Here is a 17,312-nt window from a genome sequence, read left to right on the forward strand (position 1 = left end):
TTAGGATCAAATCGTGTTCAAGGTTTCACTTGACACTCAGCCTCCGTATCGATCCTTCAATCAAACCTCTTGCCCGAGGTGAGTTCATACCCCTACGTTTTCCGAGTTTTTCATGTTTTCAGGGGGAATACAAGCAAAAGCGTAAGGAATCTTGTGCTCAAAATATATTATTTTGTTTAAGATAATTATATTTTCAGTATACTTTTAACATGGAAAACAGTTTTACCAAACTGTTAAGAAATCAACTCGCCGAAACAATTTTCAAAACTAAGGCAATGAACTTATGAATCATGAAGTAAAATGTATCATTTTATAAAGGATTCATGTTAATCACAAAAAGGATTTTCAGTATTATTACTTGTAAATTTGCTAGTCTAAGTTGGAGACACGTCCTTGGTAACACTCACCACTGAAACAGAGTGTAGGACTAGCACTTATGACCAGAATCTCTTGTAGGGAGAGCATGACTGTTGTGTATAAATCTATACGGGACTGACTATCCCGCACATCGCTGCTAGCTACAGTGGGATTGGAAGGTCTACGGGTGACAAAGTCATAAAGGATACTGGCCCCGTTACGTGCCATATCCAGTTAATGTATGGTCATGACACTCACAATATAGATAACAAAGATTTACTTATGTAATAATGGATCAAGTGAACTAACCTCAAAGTAAATAACCGATTGATTACTGGAAGGTATTAACAATACCTTCAGGATTTAGTTCACCACGTTTTTATTAGTTTTGATTATGTAATAAGGCTAATATACATCACTGGGAGTAACCAGGGGTTTTCAATGGAAACTACGTTTATCGATATAAGTATGGTAGATACTTGTACACTTCAGTTTAGAACGGATAACCAACAATCAACTTTTAGGGAAAATATAGGATTTTCCCGGGATAACACGACATTTTCATAAACGGATGGTTTAACATTTATCTAAAGGGATATTTATAATCATTCCATGATTCCTTGGATTGTACATATCTTGTATGAATCTGGAAGTCATGGAAGGAATGGGTTTTCAAACATGCTTTTCATAAGAAAATATGGGATTTTCTTGAGGAACACTTTTCAAAAGGATCAAAGAACATTTTCCACCAAAACTAAATGCTTATGAACTCACCAGCTTTATGCTGATATTCTTTCAAAACTGCTTGTATTCTCAGGGAATTAGTAGACAGGTACTTCCAAGAATTTGGAGAAGTCGGAGCGTTAGAGTCACGTCTTTCCATTTTACTTTAGATATGAACAAAACTATGTATTAAGGCAATGTAAACCTTTTTCATATATGTATTCAATGTTTGGTTGTGTTTACTATGCTTGTTATGATACAACTGTTGTGATACTACGCATGACGTCAACCACCCCCGAACGTTTCCGCCGTTCCGGTTTGGGGGTGTGACATAAATGGCCAAGTATCTCAATGATTTTCAGTTCGGGGTCGGGGTGTCGGGTGGAGTTGAAGCCATATTACATAGCACAAATCGGGTGTTGAGTGAGCGCCACAATGACGGATCTCTTTCCATGCTTACCGTGGACTTATCCAATGCCTTTAACCTTGTTGACAGATTTGTATTACTTCATGAGGTCAGATTGCGGTTTCCTTCTATATCCTTGTGGGTAGAATTCCTACATGGTCAAGCAGCAAGGTTGTATCTAGGAGAGACACATATTAAGTCAACTACTGGGGCTCAACAAGGAGACCCCTTGGGACCACTTCTTTTTTCCATTATGCTGCACCTACTCTTGCATAACATTAGAGACAATTGCAAGCTTATTCTCCATGCATGGTACCTTGATGATGGCATACTTATTGGAGATTCGGAGGAGGTGGCCAAAGCATTGGACATCATTAAGGTGATTGGCCTAAAATTGGGCCTTCAGCTGAATATCAAGGAAACCAAGCTCTTTTGGCCCTCGTGTGATGGTAGGAATCTATGTAAAAGGCTATTCCCAGTTGGCATCAGGAGGCCGTCTTCGGGGATGAAACTTCTTGGGGGAGCTGTTAGTAGAGATGCTAGTTTCATTAGCAGATTAGCCATAAAGAGAGCCGAAAACGCTGTGAATTTGATGCGTCTTCTTCCACAATTGTCTGATCCTTAGAGTGAGCTCTTTCTGCTTCGGTTTTGTATGGGTATTGCTAAACTTTTGTTTGGGCTGAGGACGTACCAACCCGTTCACATGGAGGAGGCGACATTATTCTTTGACAATGGGTTACGCGGGGCAATTAAGGACATTGTGGTTTGTGGTAGCCCTTTCTTTGGCGACATACAGTGGTGAATTTCTTCCCTACCCATTAGGTTTGGTGGTTTAGGTTTATACTCAGTCATAGAGGCTACCTCATATGCTTTTTTTTTCCTCGAGGGCCCAATATGGGGTATTGCAAGACCATATCTTACGTGATAGGGACATATATGGTATGGATTCTGATTATGATTGTGCCTTGGATTCTCTTCATAAAAAAGTTCCAGATATTGACCTTAACAATTTTACTACTAAATACACCACCCCCTAAGTCCCAGAATACACTAGCGAGTTCCCTTTTTCGTAAAATTGCCCAAGATATGAAAGTGCATCTTGACATGACGGCTCGACATAAAGCGATTTTACAGTGCTTACGTGCACCACATGCTCAAGATTTTCTTCTAGCTATCCCTATTGATGGACTTGACTAACATATGTCTCCTGTGGAGTATCGTACGATCCTCAAATATCGACTCATGATCCCTGTAACGACCCAATTTTCAAAAGAAAATTTTCATTTTCAAATAATCAAAAACACTTTCCATGAACCATAAAATCTCAATACATTTGTTTTGAAATTCTTAACAATAACAATATTATTTCAAATCATCAGAGTGTCCCATAAAAACGCTTGTGAGAGAGTGCATGTTGCGCCATCAAGCCTTGCCCTTGCCCTTGGGCTCAGATGTACCTGAAACAAATCCACAAACTGTAAGCTAATGCTTAGTGAGTTCCCCAGAGCATACCCCACACAATCCACATAAACACATAATCATATTAGCTATAAAAGCTACATATACCACAACAGCCATGCATACATACATATAGGGATGCCGTTGGCTCGTCCCCAGGGTCTTACTCCAGGATGTCATGGGCTCCCCACATGGTCTTACACCTAAGTGTCATGGGCTCTCCCATGGTCTTTAATAGGAAATCCATGTGCTCTCCACATGGTCTTACATCCAGGTGTCATGGGCTCTCCCACGGTATTCCATACAAGCATACCACATATACCACTAGCATACTTCCTAGCTCATACCAACTAACATGCCACATAATACAACTTCATCTAGGATACCACATATCATAAAATAGGTCGACCTTGGTGCCTTAGACCCATTGGTATGGTGAGGAGACTCACCTCTCGCGAATGTTGAGCTTACAAGATAAGATCCAATAAGTCCCAACGCACAGCTCCAACTAAACTACCTATAAGCATCATGAGATTAACTTTTCACAATCCTGAAATGCCATAAATACCTTCAAAGTCAACTCTGATCAACCCTGGTCAAGTCAAGGTCAACAGTCCATGTTGACCCCAACTCGTCGAGTGCATCTAGCGACTCGTCGAGTTCCTATAGAGTCCAAAAGACCGGGACAAACCCTAGCCAACTCACCGAGTTGTTTCATTAACTCGACAAGTTCACTCGATATCCAGTAGACGGGGGAACCCGATCCAACTCATCGAGTTGCCAGGGCAACTCGTCGAGTCCCCCTCCCTGTTTGCTTATTTTGATGATACGTCGAATGCAGGGAGTCCAGGGCTTAGATCTGAAACCCTAAGGTGTCTAGAAGGATAAAGTTTCCAACTTTACCCTCTAGAACCACTTTGAATGCTCTAAGGCCCTTATCAAAGGTTGGAAAGCTCAAAATCTTAGCCATGTGGCCCAAGACTCTATGGATCTAGAATCCATCCTTTCCAGAAGAGTTTCTAGTCCTCAAGACGTTCCAAAGATGGATGCTTTATGGACATGCATGTCTTGAAGTTAAAATGGCCAAAAAGGGGAAATATACTCTAAAACCATTGCATGGCATCCTTGCTTGACTAAAAGCTAGATCTAGCCCAGCTTGGGACCATTTTGCCCTGGAGATTCATAAAGTTGCAAACTTTATGAACCCCATGCATGTAATCAACAAGAATGACAGGAAATGAAGAGTAAACTCAAGATCTAGCCATATTCTAAAATAAAAATCGAATCTTGAAGACTTACAACAGTCTACAAGATGGTCAAGCTCAAGAGTGAGGGCTTGGTTTGCTGAATCTTCTCATTCTTCTCACTATCTTCTTTTTCTTAAGCTCCACAAGTCACTCTATCTCATAAAATGAGAGAGAATGGGGATTAGGGTTTAGCATAGACGTTCTTAGGGTTTGGAGGCTGATGGAAGGTCAACCTCAAGGTTCTTAAGGAGATTATATAGGGTGCAAACCATAAAATTAGGGTTTTTCCTTTACAGCACCTACTCGTCGAGTTGGGCCTTCCAACTCGTCGAGTAGGTCTTAGATCCCGCATCCTCAAAATGCTCTCTACTCGACGATTTAGAGCTCCCCAACTCGTCGAGTCTCAACACAAAACCCTAAAACTTAGAAAATTAAATAATACCTGGAACAGGTGTTACAATCCCAATATTCCCAGTTGACGAGATATGTCCGGTGTGTCGCAAGACATGTTTGGACTCTTTTGGAGAGCATGATGTTCACTGTAAAGAACTCCCGGGGTTCAAATACAAGCACAATATGGTTAGGGATGTTTTGTTTGGCATATTTAAGCATGTCGAGGTTTCCTCCAAGAAAGAGGAACCTGTGAATTTCTTAACCAACCCGACAGAAGGAAGGTCAATCCTTAGACCGACTGACGTTTTGATTTTTGGATGGGTTGGAGTGAAACACGCATGTGTGGACCTCACAAGGGTATCCCCTCTCGTAGGCCTGAGGGCTGGGGGTTTCACAGCACGACAAACTGCTTTAATAGCTGCTACAGGTAAAGTCGCCAAATATGAGAAATCGTGCATGGAAAATCATTACGTGTTCATACAATTTGCATTTGATACGTTTGGTTTTCTCATGTCGGATGTGGTGGAAATTCTTAACAGAGTACAACGGATCATGCATAGTAATGTTATATCTCCTATATCTATGGATGTAGTCTTCAAAAGAAATAACGTTACCATACAAAAAGGCTTAGCGGCACAACTTGTTGTCCGTTTGTCATCTCACACTTTGTATGATGATAACTAATGCGATATTCGAATAAAAAAAGTTAGAACCTTAAGATGGGGAATTAAGGAATAATGAGTAAGTAAATTAGTTTAATTAAATTAGGGGCTTAAATTGTAAGGATTTTAATTGTCTAGGGTTGAATTAGATGATATGATACTAGAAATGTTAACTAGAAAATCATTTTGTGCTAAATAGAAAATTTGAAGGTTGAGGGACCAATCTTGTCAAATAAGGGGAATTTAGGATTGACCTTGACTTAACATGGTAAACTAGGTTTTGGATCTAAATTTTTAAATATTAACGTTCTAGGGTGTTATGGGAGTTAAAAAGCTAGATGAGTTATTGGATGTCATTTTAGAGCAAGTTCTAAAATTGAGAAGTTGTGTGCAAAAAACTGCCAAGCAGTTAGAGTTATCTAAAACCCCAGATCCATCCCCATCTATCTATTCAAAACAATATGAGCTATAGAGGACAAATAAATATTATATTTGAAGCGAATTGTGGAATTAGAGGCAAAAATGTAATATTTACCGGATTTATATGCCAAACTCATACAAGAAGATTGTAAGGCAATCATTCCTCCATCTCCTAGTTTCTTAAGCTTCTAGTGTACCTCAAATCCGAATTTAGCTATTGAATAGGTGATTAATCCTAGTTTGGTGGTGAATTCACAGTCACCAATCTATGAATGATAGTTCATCTCAATTTTTTAATACTACCAAGAAAATGTACATAATGACATTAAGCCCCTAATCATGACGATTCTCCCTACCTTAGATATGTTATACTTATCTCGTTCATCAAGAAAGAACTAAAGGTTTTTATCACCAACAAATGGTCCTATTGGATTAAATATAATAACTTATCTATATAATAAATCAAACCAAAGATAATCTCACCACATTTAGAAAAATACTACTGAAAGAACCCATTGTCATCAATAACAAGCAATGCCATGAATTTTGCTATACATTGGCTACCATATCTCAAAAATCAAACATGATTAATGGAAAGACCATGAGAAAATCAAAATATTCTTACCTATGTCAAGGGAATTGTTAGCATGAGATGAAGAAAAAGGAAGAATATTGGCCCAATTACTTGTCTTCCTTCCCTCAGTTGGGCAGTACATGGCAAAAGCACATATCACACAATGCACTTGGTGAATATGATGGAGATTATTAAGGGACTATTGGAGATAAGGAATGAGACTTTATGCAACTTAGGGGAAAGGTGAAGGATGATTTTATTTATTTATTTTATTTTATTTTATGGTTGTGTGTTGTTTTAATGGATTTATATATTATATGTTTTGTTTATGCTTTTGATTCAAATAATCTAGTTTACAAGTACCACATCAATGAACAAGGATGAGTTTTTACCTTTGATTAGAGGAATTCCTCATTTAAAAACCCTTTCTTGAAGCCTTCTAAAACCCCTTTAAAATCCATCTGAAAACCTTGATTCATATTTTTTTGGAACCCTTGAAAATCTTTCTGAAACTCTTGAAAACCCTTTGGTGTCTGAATGAGGGGAAGGGGGAAAGGAGAGTTGGTGAGGATATTGAGCGCGACGGAAAGAGGAAGGAAGGGGAGAGGGATGTTTGCTTCTATAAGTGTGCAAGAAAGACAATAACACAAAGTGAAGAACATGATTGACGAGGGAGAAGGTAATGAGTGTTATGTGCTGATGTGGACAAGCCACACAAGCCATTAAGACACAGTTAACCTACTCAACTGTTAAAATGGCAAACCACGCCAACAAGCTCGATGGCATTGTTTTGACTAACCACCGAAAGCATGCAACCCAAAAGGACTAGAAGTGCAATTTTTGAAAAAAATAGGGACCAAGAGCGTTATATTTTTCATAGTTGTCCTGTGTTAAATCTACATGGACCAATGGGCAATGGTACAATTATGTCTAAAAAAAATACAAGAGGGGAAAAGCTTAATATCAGCATGTAGTTCGAGGACGATTTACGCAAATAACTGATTTTTAATTTGCGAAAACCGGATAGCTGTACAGCAGCTGAGATAAACATCGAAACCAATAGTTGCCATGTTCTTCGAGAGGTCTGAAATCCCTTTATCTCGATTCGGTTTCTAATTTCGCCAAATGAATCCAAAAATCCCGATAACCAGTGAAGAATTATCCGATTGAGGTTTTGGATTTCTGTTTGATTTATGTGTGTGGTGATTTTTTCAGGTTATACTGCTCACTCCTTACTCGATTTATTGTTCAGCGATCGATTGCGTTTCTTTGATGCTCTGTGTTTGTAATCTTTACATGCGAACTTTCAGATCAATCAGCAATCTGATCTTCCAAGTTTTCGCATTCATGGGGTCAGTCTCTTTCTCTCTCGCCTTTTTTTTGTGGATTCAACTGTATGTTCAGAAATAATCGTGATGACATTATCTTCCCCGTATATTTGTCAGCGTATATATGTGCTTTCTATGCATACGTTACAAAATAATAATTTTCAATTTGATTTAAATGGAGAAGAGGCGCTGCTAGAGTGCATGAACTGTTAATTAAGATGGGGGCAAGGGGATTATGTATAAACATCTGTGTAATATTAGGGTTCTACGTTAGAATCTGGTGTTTGGCAACATTAATTTGATTGGAGGATAAACTGGAAAATGGTGGACTGTTAATGTTTGGTTCTTTTCAAAGTAATTATCTAAGGCTAGTTTGAAAGAACATGTACCTTTCTTATATTCTCCACCTTTCTTGGTTAATTTAAGAACCAAACAGCTTTAGTCATTTAGTTGGATTAAGCTTGACTTTTTTATTGTTTTTGGAATCTGATGGTTTGCTTTTTGTGTAAGCAATCAATTAAACAAACAAAATGTGATTTTGGGGAAATTCGTTTTTCCTTCATGCTTTACTTGTTGTGGTGAGAGATTAATTTGTGATCCCTATACGTAATTGTTTTGTTTTGGATCAGAAATTATGCTAGAAAGCATGTTTATGAAGTGTCTTTCATTCTTTGAATTGCATAGACTCTTAGGAAAAAGTTGTTTTTGTTTGGTTTCTGAAACTTGCATTCTTATGAGTTGGGTGATGGCAAACTGGAAGGGTAAACTCATATCTCTATTCCATGTAAGTCTACTACCATCATTAAATATTTATCAGGTTGTACAATAGGATCTGTATATAGAACCATCTGTTTTGGGTGAAGTAATTACCACTATATGAAATAATAAGAAGCCTAAGAACATTTGTTTCTGTTGTGTTTTGGTTTTTATAGTTTGAGCTAATGATATTTATGGTTGTAAACCTTATTTGCAACAGAACAGAGGTTGTTTTGGATGTCCTAAGGTCCCATTTATGAGCAATGATAAAAAACAGCCACCTGGAAATCTGAAAAAAGACAAAACCATAAATATAAATAAACCCAACCTGGCACAAGACTTTTGGAGCAGCAGCACATATGAAATGGACAACAGTGCTGCCCAGTCACAATCATCACTCTCCATGTCAAACCCTAACCTCGATTCCCATTCCAATTCCAATTCCAATTCCAATTCCAATTCCACCTCCGGAACCAATCCTCCGGAATTCAGAAACCGTGGTCTCCTTCTTTGGAATCAGACAAGGCAACAATGGATTGGAGATAAGGGTTCTTCTGGTCAACAACGCAAAAAGAAGGGTAAAGAACCTGCCATAAGGTTAGAAAATATGATAATATTTTTATAAACTTATATATAATATATAATCTGATTAAATATATATTTGAGTAATTGTAATTATTATGTAGTTGGAATGCAACATATGATAATCTGCTTGGGACAAACAAGCCTTTTCCAAAGGCAATTCCTTTACCTGTAAGTCGTATATATTTTCCTTCCAAATTTTGGTTGCTATTTATTGTAGTTTTGACTCCAAAATGTGGCAGGAAATGGTGAATTTTCTTGTGGATGTATGGGAAGAAGAGGGGTTGTATGACTGATGAGAGATATAATCATAATCATAAATGATAATGGATCGCTATTTTCTGGTAAAACTGCTACATATGACATGATTATTTACTATTTAGTTTTTAAGAAAATAACTCGTATCTTTCTCTGCTTTGCACAAATTTATTGTCATTATTTTGGTTGGAAATTTGTTAAATGGATTTGGCTTGAAAATAATTCGGGCATTTATTTTGAGTTGGTGGTTTTGTGATGGAAACTATGGACACGTTATTCATTTATTCAAGACTGGTTGATACTTGAGATGCATAAAGTAACGTGCTTTAAAACTTTAAAAGGGTATTTTTTTTTTCTTTAAAAAATATGATGTACTTTTTTGTTTGATATAATGGTGGTTGATTGAATACGATTGACAAGCCGCCCTCGTTTCAAGACTATATAATTTTTTCTCAATTTGCAATTTGTGATTGTTTTCACACATGCGTTCATAAGTCATTCAACGCTCCATGATTATTAAAATTGATTATAACTAGAAACAGTCAAAAAATTTTATTAGATTATAAAACATACATACAAATGTAATATGAATTAATCAGGCCAAAGTATAATTTTAACCAACACGTTAATCTGATCAAATTTGTTAGAACGCAAAGATGAAATATATGAAAAAGAACATGGGTTAACAAATTAATCACTTTTGTTTATATTGTACTTTTATTTATGTAGTACTTTTGTTCAAACTAGAAACGATACATGTACGTTTCCATGTCCAATACTCATTTCTCATCTTATTTGACGTGTTAGGGTGTAAATTAGGCATACTGGGACATCACTTTTAGGGGAAGTTACAATATCTAGTGGATATAGCTTATAGATGTGATTGTACAATGACATTTGCTTTTATTGTATAGTCACAAGTAGTAATTATATCCATTTGGATGACATACATATTGCTATTTGCTGATATTAAAGTATTTAAAAGTTGCTATATCCAGAATAAGGTGTTAAACTCTAACAATGCACTTTGAATTTTAATTATCCCCATAAACCCATAGTGTCGGTTATTAAGTGTCTTTTGGAGTTTGCTTAAACAAGGTTAGAGCTACATGCATATAAAAATATGGACAAGTCATCAGTTTATCACAAATGTATAATCAACTTTAGTTGTCATTTCCTCATCCAATCTAACTTAATGATGTGAGTGATGATCATGAAGACGACATCATTTTTCTTATGTGGGGCTGCTATTACCGATTGGGATACGTACTTATACAAAGTTTTTTTAACATTTCTAAAACTAAAAGTAACCTCCTAATAAAAGAAATTTGAAAAGCAGAAATTTATTAAGCTGATAAAGAGCCAAGACAAAATAAAAAGATTAGATAGAAATTACAAGGATATGAACATAGATCCAACCAACCCAACTTATAGAAACGCTTCTTAATCTATTGCAACTCTAGTTAAGCTGACATTTTTATAAATTATTGTCAAACATTTTGGATCTCATGATTTTTGACAGATTTTATAAAACATACTCCTATTTCTAAATTAATTAATGTTCAAGTTAAATCACATTTAATGACTCGCAACACGAAAAATATCATATACATAAAAAAAATTATTGCAGAAAATATAATATGTTAAATACAAATAATCATCCTATTTGGTAAATAAATGTAATACACTTCTAATATGGGTTACATATTTCTATAATTTGTAAAGTATGTAAGTACATTGAGAATGTTTTTCACATGAATATTTATTTAGGGAGGCGACATTAACCCCCTATCTCTTGTGTCTAACCCGCCACGACCCCCCTCACAGTCAGGTCCTCTAGCAATTACGACTCGACACGATAACGACTAGACTAACTATGCATTGTGGATTAATAGAACCCCTTTTGATCACAATATCAAGTTAACCAACGACTAGACTAACCAGTACTCGTAATTTGTAGGGAAGTAACTGTTATATAATCATTTGTAACCAACTAACTATTCATGTAATCTCGATCATTGATTTTTCTTTTCTGATTCAATGTAATAATAATTTGTAAGTATTATATTATGTATTATGTATATTTATCAAAAGCATAATCCTAATAAAGTTAAATTGTCTTTATTTGTATGATATAAACTTAGGTGGCGTTTATTTAATTTTAAAAACTCTTTTTTAATATTGTTTGTCTTTTAGAAATTGTAAAACGTATCTCTCTTTTTGGGGGAAAAAAAATTCTGATATTCTAACTTTAGGAAAAAAACAACCATTTATTGTTAAGTTTGTTTTTTAATGATTTTTTTCCCTTACACCATCTTTGTCATATCTCACACAAACATCTTGACCACCCATTCGACACTTCCACCTCTAGCTCAACCATCACATCCACCACCACCACCACAACCTCTGACACCTCAATCCTCTACTTTGCCATCACTGCCACCACTACCAACACCACCATCTTTAACCATCATCTAGAAATCAAGGTGGTTAATGTGTGATGTACATGTGGTTTCTTTGTTTAGTATCATAATAATGATTAATGTGTTTTAATATCATTTATGCAGAGTGTAGAAATTTAAAAAATAAATTGTTTTTTACATAATACAAATGTTTATTTTGCATGTGTTTTGTAGACAATAGATTTTTACTTTTTCAAAAACAAACAACATTTTAATTATTGTTTACAAAAAATAATTTTATTTAATATTTTTTATAAATACATTGAGTTATTTATGAGAGTCAAAATGTCATTAACTGTACCAAATATCCATTTAATTCGCTTATAATATTTTGAAATTATTTATTACATTTCACACAGAATAAAATAAAAAAAGTTATACGAAATATCAATTAAATTGTTTTTTAGTAATTTATTTACTTTTATGACCAACTTGGGGGGTGGAGGTAGGGGGTTGGGGCGGTGGGGTACGTGAAAGGGAAATGAATGGAGTAGGAAGAAACATTGAACACAAAGCATTTGGGTGGATTCATTGCATCTCTTTCTCTCTCTTTCCTCGTTTGTATAAATCAATTCAGTCAATCAATGATGCCATCATACGTTTCTTTTCTCCATTACCCTTTTTTTTGCCCTAAAATCATATCTGGGTTTCTGTTTACTCATATGATTTCTCCAAGATTTTGATGCATTCATCGCTTACACATCTCTCAATTCTCTTCCTGTTGGTGGATCTGCTCTTTTTTGCTCTCGATCGAGGGTTTTTTGGGCTTTCAAGTCTCGGATTTCTTTTAGGTCTTCTTCAACTGTACTCATGCAGAAATTCTTTGGTAAGGGTCTTTAATCGCTCGCTAATTTCGATTCTATGCTGTTTCCCTTGGTTAGTTTGCTTATTTTCTGTTCAATTTTCGTTATTTAGTTTTTTTAGGGGTTCTCGAGATTATTACTTTACTTGACTGTATTTGGAAGATCTCATCTTAAATCCACCAATTATTCATTTATTTGTTGTTGAAACTTCCTGTTGATACTTGGTAGTTGTAGTTCTTACATAAACTTGCATAAGAATCACATGGTCATATGGTAAATCGACTTATCAACCTTACTATTAAAATGATTTATGATTATATCTATGATTTTGGAACTGATTGATAATCTCTTCTTGAATTGCGTTAAATTAAGAGTAGAAAAACTATGTGAACAAGTACATGCCTGATTATCTCGGAAGCTTTCTCTTACTTTTTGATGTTAGTTATGCTTTTGTTTCTTTCTTGAAAAACTTTATATTAATTTTTCCTGAACTTATATTTTCAGGTGAAGATGTTCTTTACCATGGTATGCCAAAATACCATGCTTCTGAAGAGTCGAATCTCTTCTTGTCCCTTGGTCACCATGTCGATGTGTACTTCCCCCCTCGCAAGAGGTCAAGAGTCAGTGCCCCTTTTGTGTTCTCTGAACAAATCTTCAAAAAGCAGCAAACCACCATTGATGCCCTTCCTGATGAATGCCTCTTTGAGATCTTCAGACGTGTATCTGGTAGCCAAGAAAAAAGTTCATGTGCTTTTGTCTCAAAACGTTGGCTCATGCTTTTAAGCACCATCCGCAGGGCTGAAATCAAAGAAACTGTGTCATCCATTTCAAACAAGAAAGATGAAGATCTTGAACTTAGCAACGGGTGCCTCACAAGGTGTTTAAAAGGAAAGAAAGCAACAGATATCAGACTTGCAGCTATCAGTGTTGGATCAAGTGGTCATGGAGGTCTTGGTGATCTTTCTATTCTTGGAAACAATGCTAGTAAAGTGACAAATGTTGGGCTTAAAGCTATTGCTCATGGGTGTACCACTCTTAGATCTCTTACCCTATGGAATCTCTCTTCCATTAGTGATGAAGGTGTTGTTGAAATTGCTAACGAGTGTCACAATCTTGAAAAGCTTCAACTTTCTCAATGCCCTAACATTTCCCACAAATCTTTAATCGCGATTGCAAACAACTGCCCTAATCTTACATCACTTTCAATCGAATCTTGCTCAAACATCACGAACGAAGGCCTTCAAGCAATTGGTCAAAAATGCCCAAATTTAAAGTTGATTTCATTAAAAAACTGTTCTCAAATCGGAGATCAAGGGGTTGCAAGCTTGGTATCATCATCAAGTTCTTCTTTGATGAAAGTGAGACTCCATGCTTTAAATGTTAGTGACACATGTCTTGCAGTTATTGGACACTATGGTATGTCGTTGACCGAGTTGACTCTAATTGACCTTCCTAATGTAACCGAAAAGGGGTTTTGGGTCATGGGCAGCGGTCAAGGATTACAAAAGCTGAGATCACTTGTGATTGTTAACTGTACTGGTGTGACCGATCTTGGGGTTGAAGCATTGGGCAGGGGCTGCCCGAATTTGAAACTTGTTTCCATTCGGAAATCAGGTTTATCAGACAACGGGCTTGTATCATTTGCTAAAGCCACACAATCACTCGAGACTGTTCTTCTAGAAGAATGCCACATCATCACACAGATCGGAATCTTTGGATTTGTTGTGAATTCGGGTGCATTAAAGAATCTTTCTTTGACAAAATGTTTTGGGATTAAAGATTCACCAATGATAATCCATTCGGCTTTATCCCCTTGCAATTCCCTAAAATCTTTAACCATCCGTAACTGCCCGGGATTTGGAAACTTCAGCTTGGCTTTATTGGGACGGATTTGCCCCCAGCTTCAAGACATTGTGCTGACCGGGCTCTCCGGAATCACTGATTCCGGAGTTGCTTCACTCGTTCAAAACTCTGAATCCGGTCTAACGAAAGTCGATCTTAGTGGGTGTGTGAATCTAACGGACAAGATCGTGTCAGAAATCTCCATGGCCCATGGTGGGACCCTTGAAGTCTTGAATCTTGATGGTTGTGGATTGATTACTGATGCAAGTGTGGTGACAATTGCTCAGAATTGCTCATTACTTAGAGAACTTGATGTTTCAAAATCTGCAATCACTGATTTTGCAATTGCAGCATTGGCATGTGCTGAGCATTTGAATCTTCAGGTTCTTTCGGTTTCTGGATGCCAAGTTTCAAACAAGAGCTTACCTTTCTTGAAAAAGTTGGGTGAATCACTTATTGGTTTGAACATGATGCAATGTCGTGGGGTCACAAGTGCTGCAGTTGGTGCTCTTGAAGGGCAAATATGGAAATGTGATATTCTCGTTTAAGTCGGTAATCAGTTATTAGTTCTTGAGTCGGTGGTTTTTACAGGTCTGTTGCAAAGTGGTCTTCTTGGAATCACTCCAAAGCTCTCTTTTTTCCAAGGGGTTTGGCTGGTATCTCTTTTTTTACAGTTTTATTAAACTGTTTTTCAAGAATTTTTGGCCTTGTTTATAAGGTCTTCTATTCTTCTTTCCAGCCAAATTTTCTTGAGAATACTGATGCTTGGTTTTGGTTCTTGGAGACAACATTTGGCAATGGGTCCTAGTCGTTGGTGTGTGTCAGTTATATATATATGTATTGGTGTTTTGTGATGATATGTTTGTTTGTGTCTAGTGTCTAGAGTCTAGTTTTGGTTTTCTGTCATGGGTTGTTGAAGGTTACAGATTGTCAGGGATTCAAGCGGTGGTGGCTTGGTGGTTTTTATGGGATTTGGTCATGGTGGGTGGTCATTGAGCCTATTGTGACAACCCCGGTGAGGGTTGTTTTTTCTTTTACCAAATCCTGGTTTTTCTGGGCTTCTCACTTGTTTGTAAGCTGATGTGTTTTTAACCTTTTGTGATGGGAACTTATAATATATCTACTTGTGTTATGTGTCTAATCTTTTGTTTCTATAAACCATACCAACAAAAAAAAAATACATGACAACAGATTTGTATGTGTATATGCATTTAGCTGACAAGGTATGTATACATCAACAATTATATACACAAGTGCATTGTATATGTGTGTTAATCTTCATTCTTTTAAGAGGACTAATGTTTTTAAAGACATGGGTTCTTGAATCTTGATTTGGTCCAGTTTAGACGGTATTTGGGCCATAGCAAGTACGCCAATTATTTTAATTGGAGAAATATGTTTTAGCATTTCGAGTAAACTTCTTATAGCTATTTACGTTGATAAGCAAGCATTTATAATATTTTTGAGATTGACTATGTTATCATTTATTTGATTGCTAGGTGCTTGACCCGTATATAACACGAGTTGATTAAAAGAAAAGTTATTTAATTGACCCGTATATGACACGAGTTGATTAAAAGAAAAGTTATTTAAGTGTAAACATTAAGTTTATTTTTTCAATCTATACGGGTGACAAAATTATTCATAATCAAAAGTTATTATTTGATCATAATAACTTTTATACCCTTCAACCATGGTTGCAGAAATCGAGATTAATCGTTTGATGTTCTCCGACCAACTATGATTAGTGTGTTTGACAGAAATTAGGGATTAATCGGTCAAGAAAAAGTCACCATGTTAACGCTTAATAGGACAACAACCTAGTCTCAAGAAAATAATTGAACATTAATAAATTTGACAACAAAACAACTATTAAAACCGTTATTTTTTTAGAATTCACCAACATCCATCCATGAGTAATAAACATAGCTAAAAGTCTTCAAATATCAACATATATATACAAAATTTTTTCAAAAAAATTCAACAACTTAGATGTTGAGAGAAAATTCTATAAATATATTGCACTTTTAACTTATTTCATTTTACATCTTTATAATAGCTATTATTTAGTTTTTAAAGTAAAACCATATTTTCATGCTTCTTAATTGAGTAGCTATTGTTTAGTTATTAATGTAATACAGCTAACATTATATAAAATTTTAAATTATATTGATTCAAACAAAATGTTGTTATATATAAACAAATTATATAACCATAAAATTTTATGAAAATAATATATATTGTATTTAACTGAATAACTAAAAAATTAAAAATAATAGTAATTAATAATATATATATATATATATATATATATATATATATATATATATATATAAACTAACTTTTAATAAATCACGTATTGATGGAACAAGTCAATGATTGTCATTATGGCTCGTAGAGAAACGAGATAATGTTAAAATGTGTAACGTGTATATATATATATATATATATATATATATATATATATATATATATATATATATATATATATATATAGAGAGAGAGAGAGAGAGAGAGAGAGAGAAGCATTGTTTTTTAAAAAGAATATCATAAGAAAGAAAATAATTAGAAGGTTTTGTTTACCAAGTATCATTAAAAATGTTTGATTTCATGATTGTCACTTGCAAGTTTTTATTCAAACCTTAATAATGATAAAATTATTTTTCAACTTTAGGAATTTAACTCATTTATTTAAGAGTTTTGATTTCAAAATCAACAATATTTTATTTTATTTTAGTTCAAATATGTATTTTAAATAACCTCTTTTCATTTTTGTTCCATACCTAAAATATAAAAATTCACAAATGAAAGGTTACTATCTACATTAATATACATTAATTGATATATTAATAAAATTAATTAATATGAAGTGATATTTAGTAGGTAATATTTGAATAAAAAAACACAAAAATGACAAGTGGATAAAAATAATTCTAAAATTCTCAGAAAATAACATGTGTCAAATTTAATAAGAAATTGACATTTAACAAAAATGATCTTTATTTATTAGGGTAGATAATCAAATTTATGTTATTTACTTA

General features: G+C 35.1%; 3 protein-coding genes across 9 annotated transcripts; all 3 read left to right on the top strand.

Annotated features, from left to right (window-relative positions):
- The first annotated feature begins 1,415 nt into the window (after positions 1-1,415).
- On the top strand, positions 1,416-2,111 carry LOC145115744 (uncharacterized). The gene has a single exon (XM_079052104.1). The coding sequence runs from the start codon at positions 1,416-1,418 to the stop codon at positions 2,109-2,111; it is 696 nt and encodes a 231-aa protein (XP_078908230.1).
- A 5,111-nt stretch (positions 2,112-7,222) lies between these two features.
- On the top strand, positions 7,223-9,480 carry LOC145148326 (uncharacterized). 7 transcript variants are annotated; one of them, XM_079075132.1, is made up of 5 exons: positions 7,223-7,322; positions 7,456-7,592; positions 8,550-8,921; positions 9,011-9,077; positions 9,149-9,480. In XM_079075132.1, the coding sequence occupies exons 2-5, from the start codon at positions 7,513-7,515 to the stop codon at positions 9,200-9,202; spliced, it is 573 nt and encodes a 190-aa protein (XP_078931258.1). In that variant the 5' UTR covers positions 7,223-7,322; positions 7,456-7,512; the 3' UTR covers positions 9,203-9,480. The 7 variants fall into 7 exon arrangements, with proteins under 7 accessions (XP_078931258.1, XP_078931260.1, XP_078931263.1 ...); XM_079075134.1 differs by having other exon boundaries at positions 7,276-7,455; positions 7,551-7,592; XM_079075137.1 differs by having other exon boundaries at positions 7,277-7,455; positions 7,551-7,592; positions 8,545-8,921.
- Positions 9,481-12,160: 2,680 nt separating this feature from the next.
- Positions 12,161-15,412, top strand: LOC145148403 (EIN3-binding F-box protein 1-like). The gene is made up of 2 exons (XM_079075139.1): positions 12,161-12,452; positions 12,934-15,412. The coding sequence occupies exons 1-2, from the start codon at positions 12,437-12,439 to the stop codon at positions 14,817-14,819; spliced, it is 1,902 nt and encodes a 633-aa protein (XP_078931265.1). The 5' UTR covers positions 12,161-12,436; the 3' UTR covers positions 14,820-15,412.
- The last annotated feature ends 1,900 nt before the right edge of the window (positions 15,413-17,312 follow it).

This window comes from Lactuca virosa, chromosome 1 (assembly GCF_052849685.1).
Source record: "Lactuca virosa cultivar CGN04683 chromosome 1, Lactuca_virosa_CGN04683_v6, whole genome shotgun sequence".
In the NCBI taxonomy this organism is placed as follows: domain Eukaryota; kingdom Viridiplantae; phylum Streptophyta; class Magnoliopsida; order Asterales; family Asteraceae; genus Lactuca; species Lactuca virosa.

Excerpts from the sequence above, each read along its gene's own strand:
- LOC145115744 (XM_079052104.1), top strand. The coding sequence starts at position 1,416 with ATGGCCAAGTATCTCAATGATTTTCAGTTCGGGGTCGGGGTGTCGGGT.
- LOC145148326 (XM_079075131.1), top strand. The coding sequence starts at position 8,203 with ATGCTAGAAAGCATGTTTATGAAGTGTCTTTCATTCTTTGAATTGCAT. Across the intron at positions 8,922-9,010 it reads GGTAAAGAACCTGCCATAAG|TTGGAATGCAACATATGATA; the intron begins GTTAGAAAATAT and ends ATTATTATGTAG. Across the intron at positions 9,078-9,148 it reads CAAAGGCAATTCCTTTACCT|GAAATGGTGAATTTTCTTGT; the intron begins GTAAGTCGTATA and ends AAAATGTGGCAG.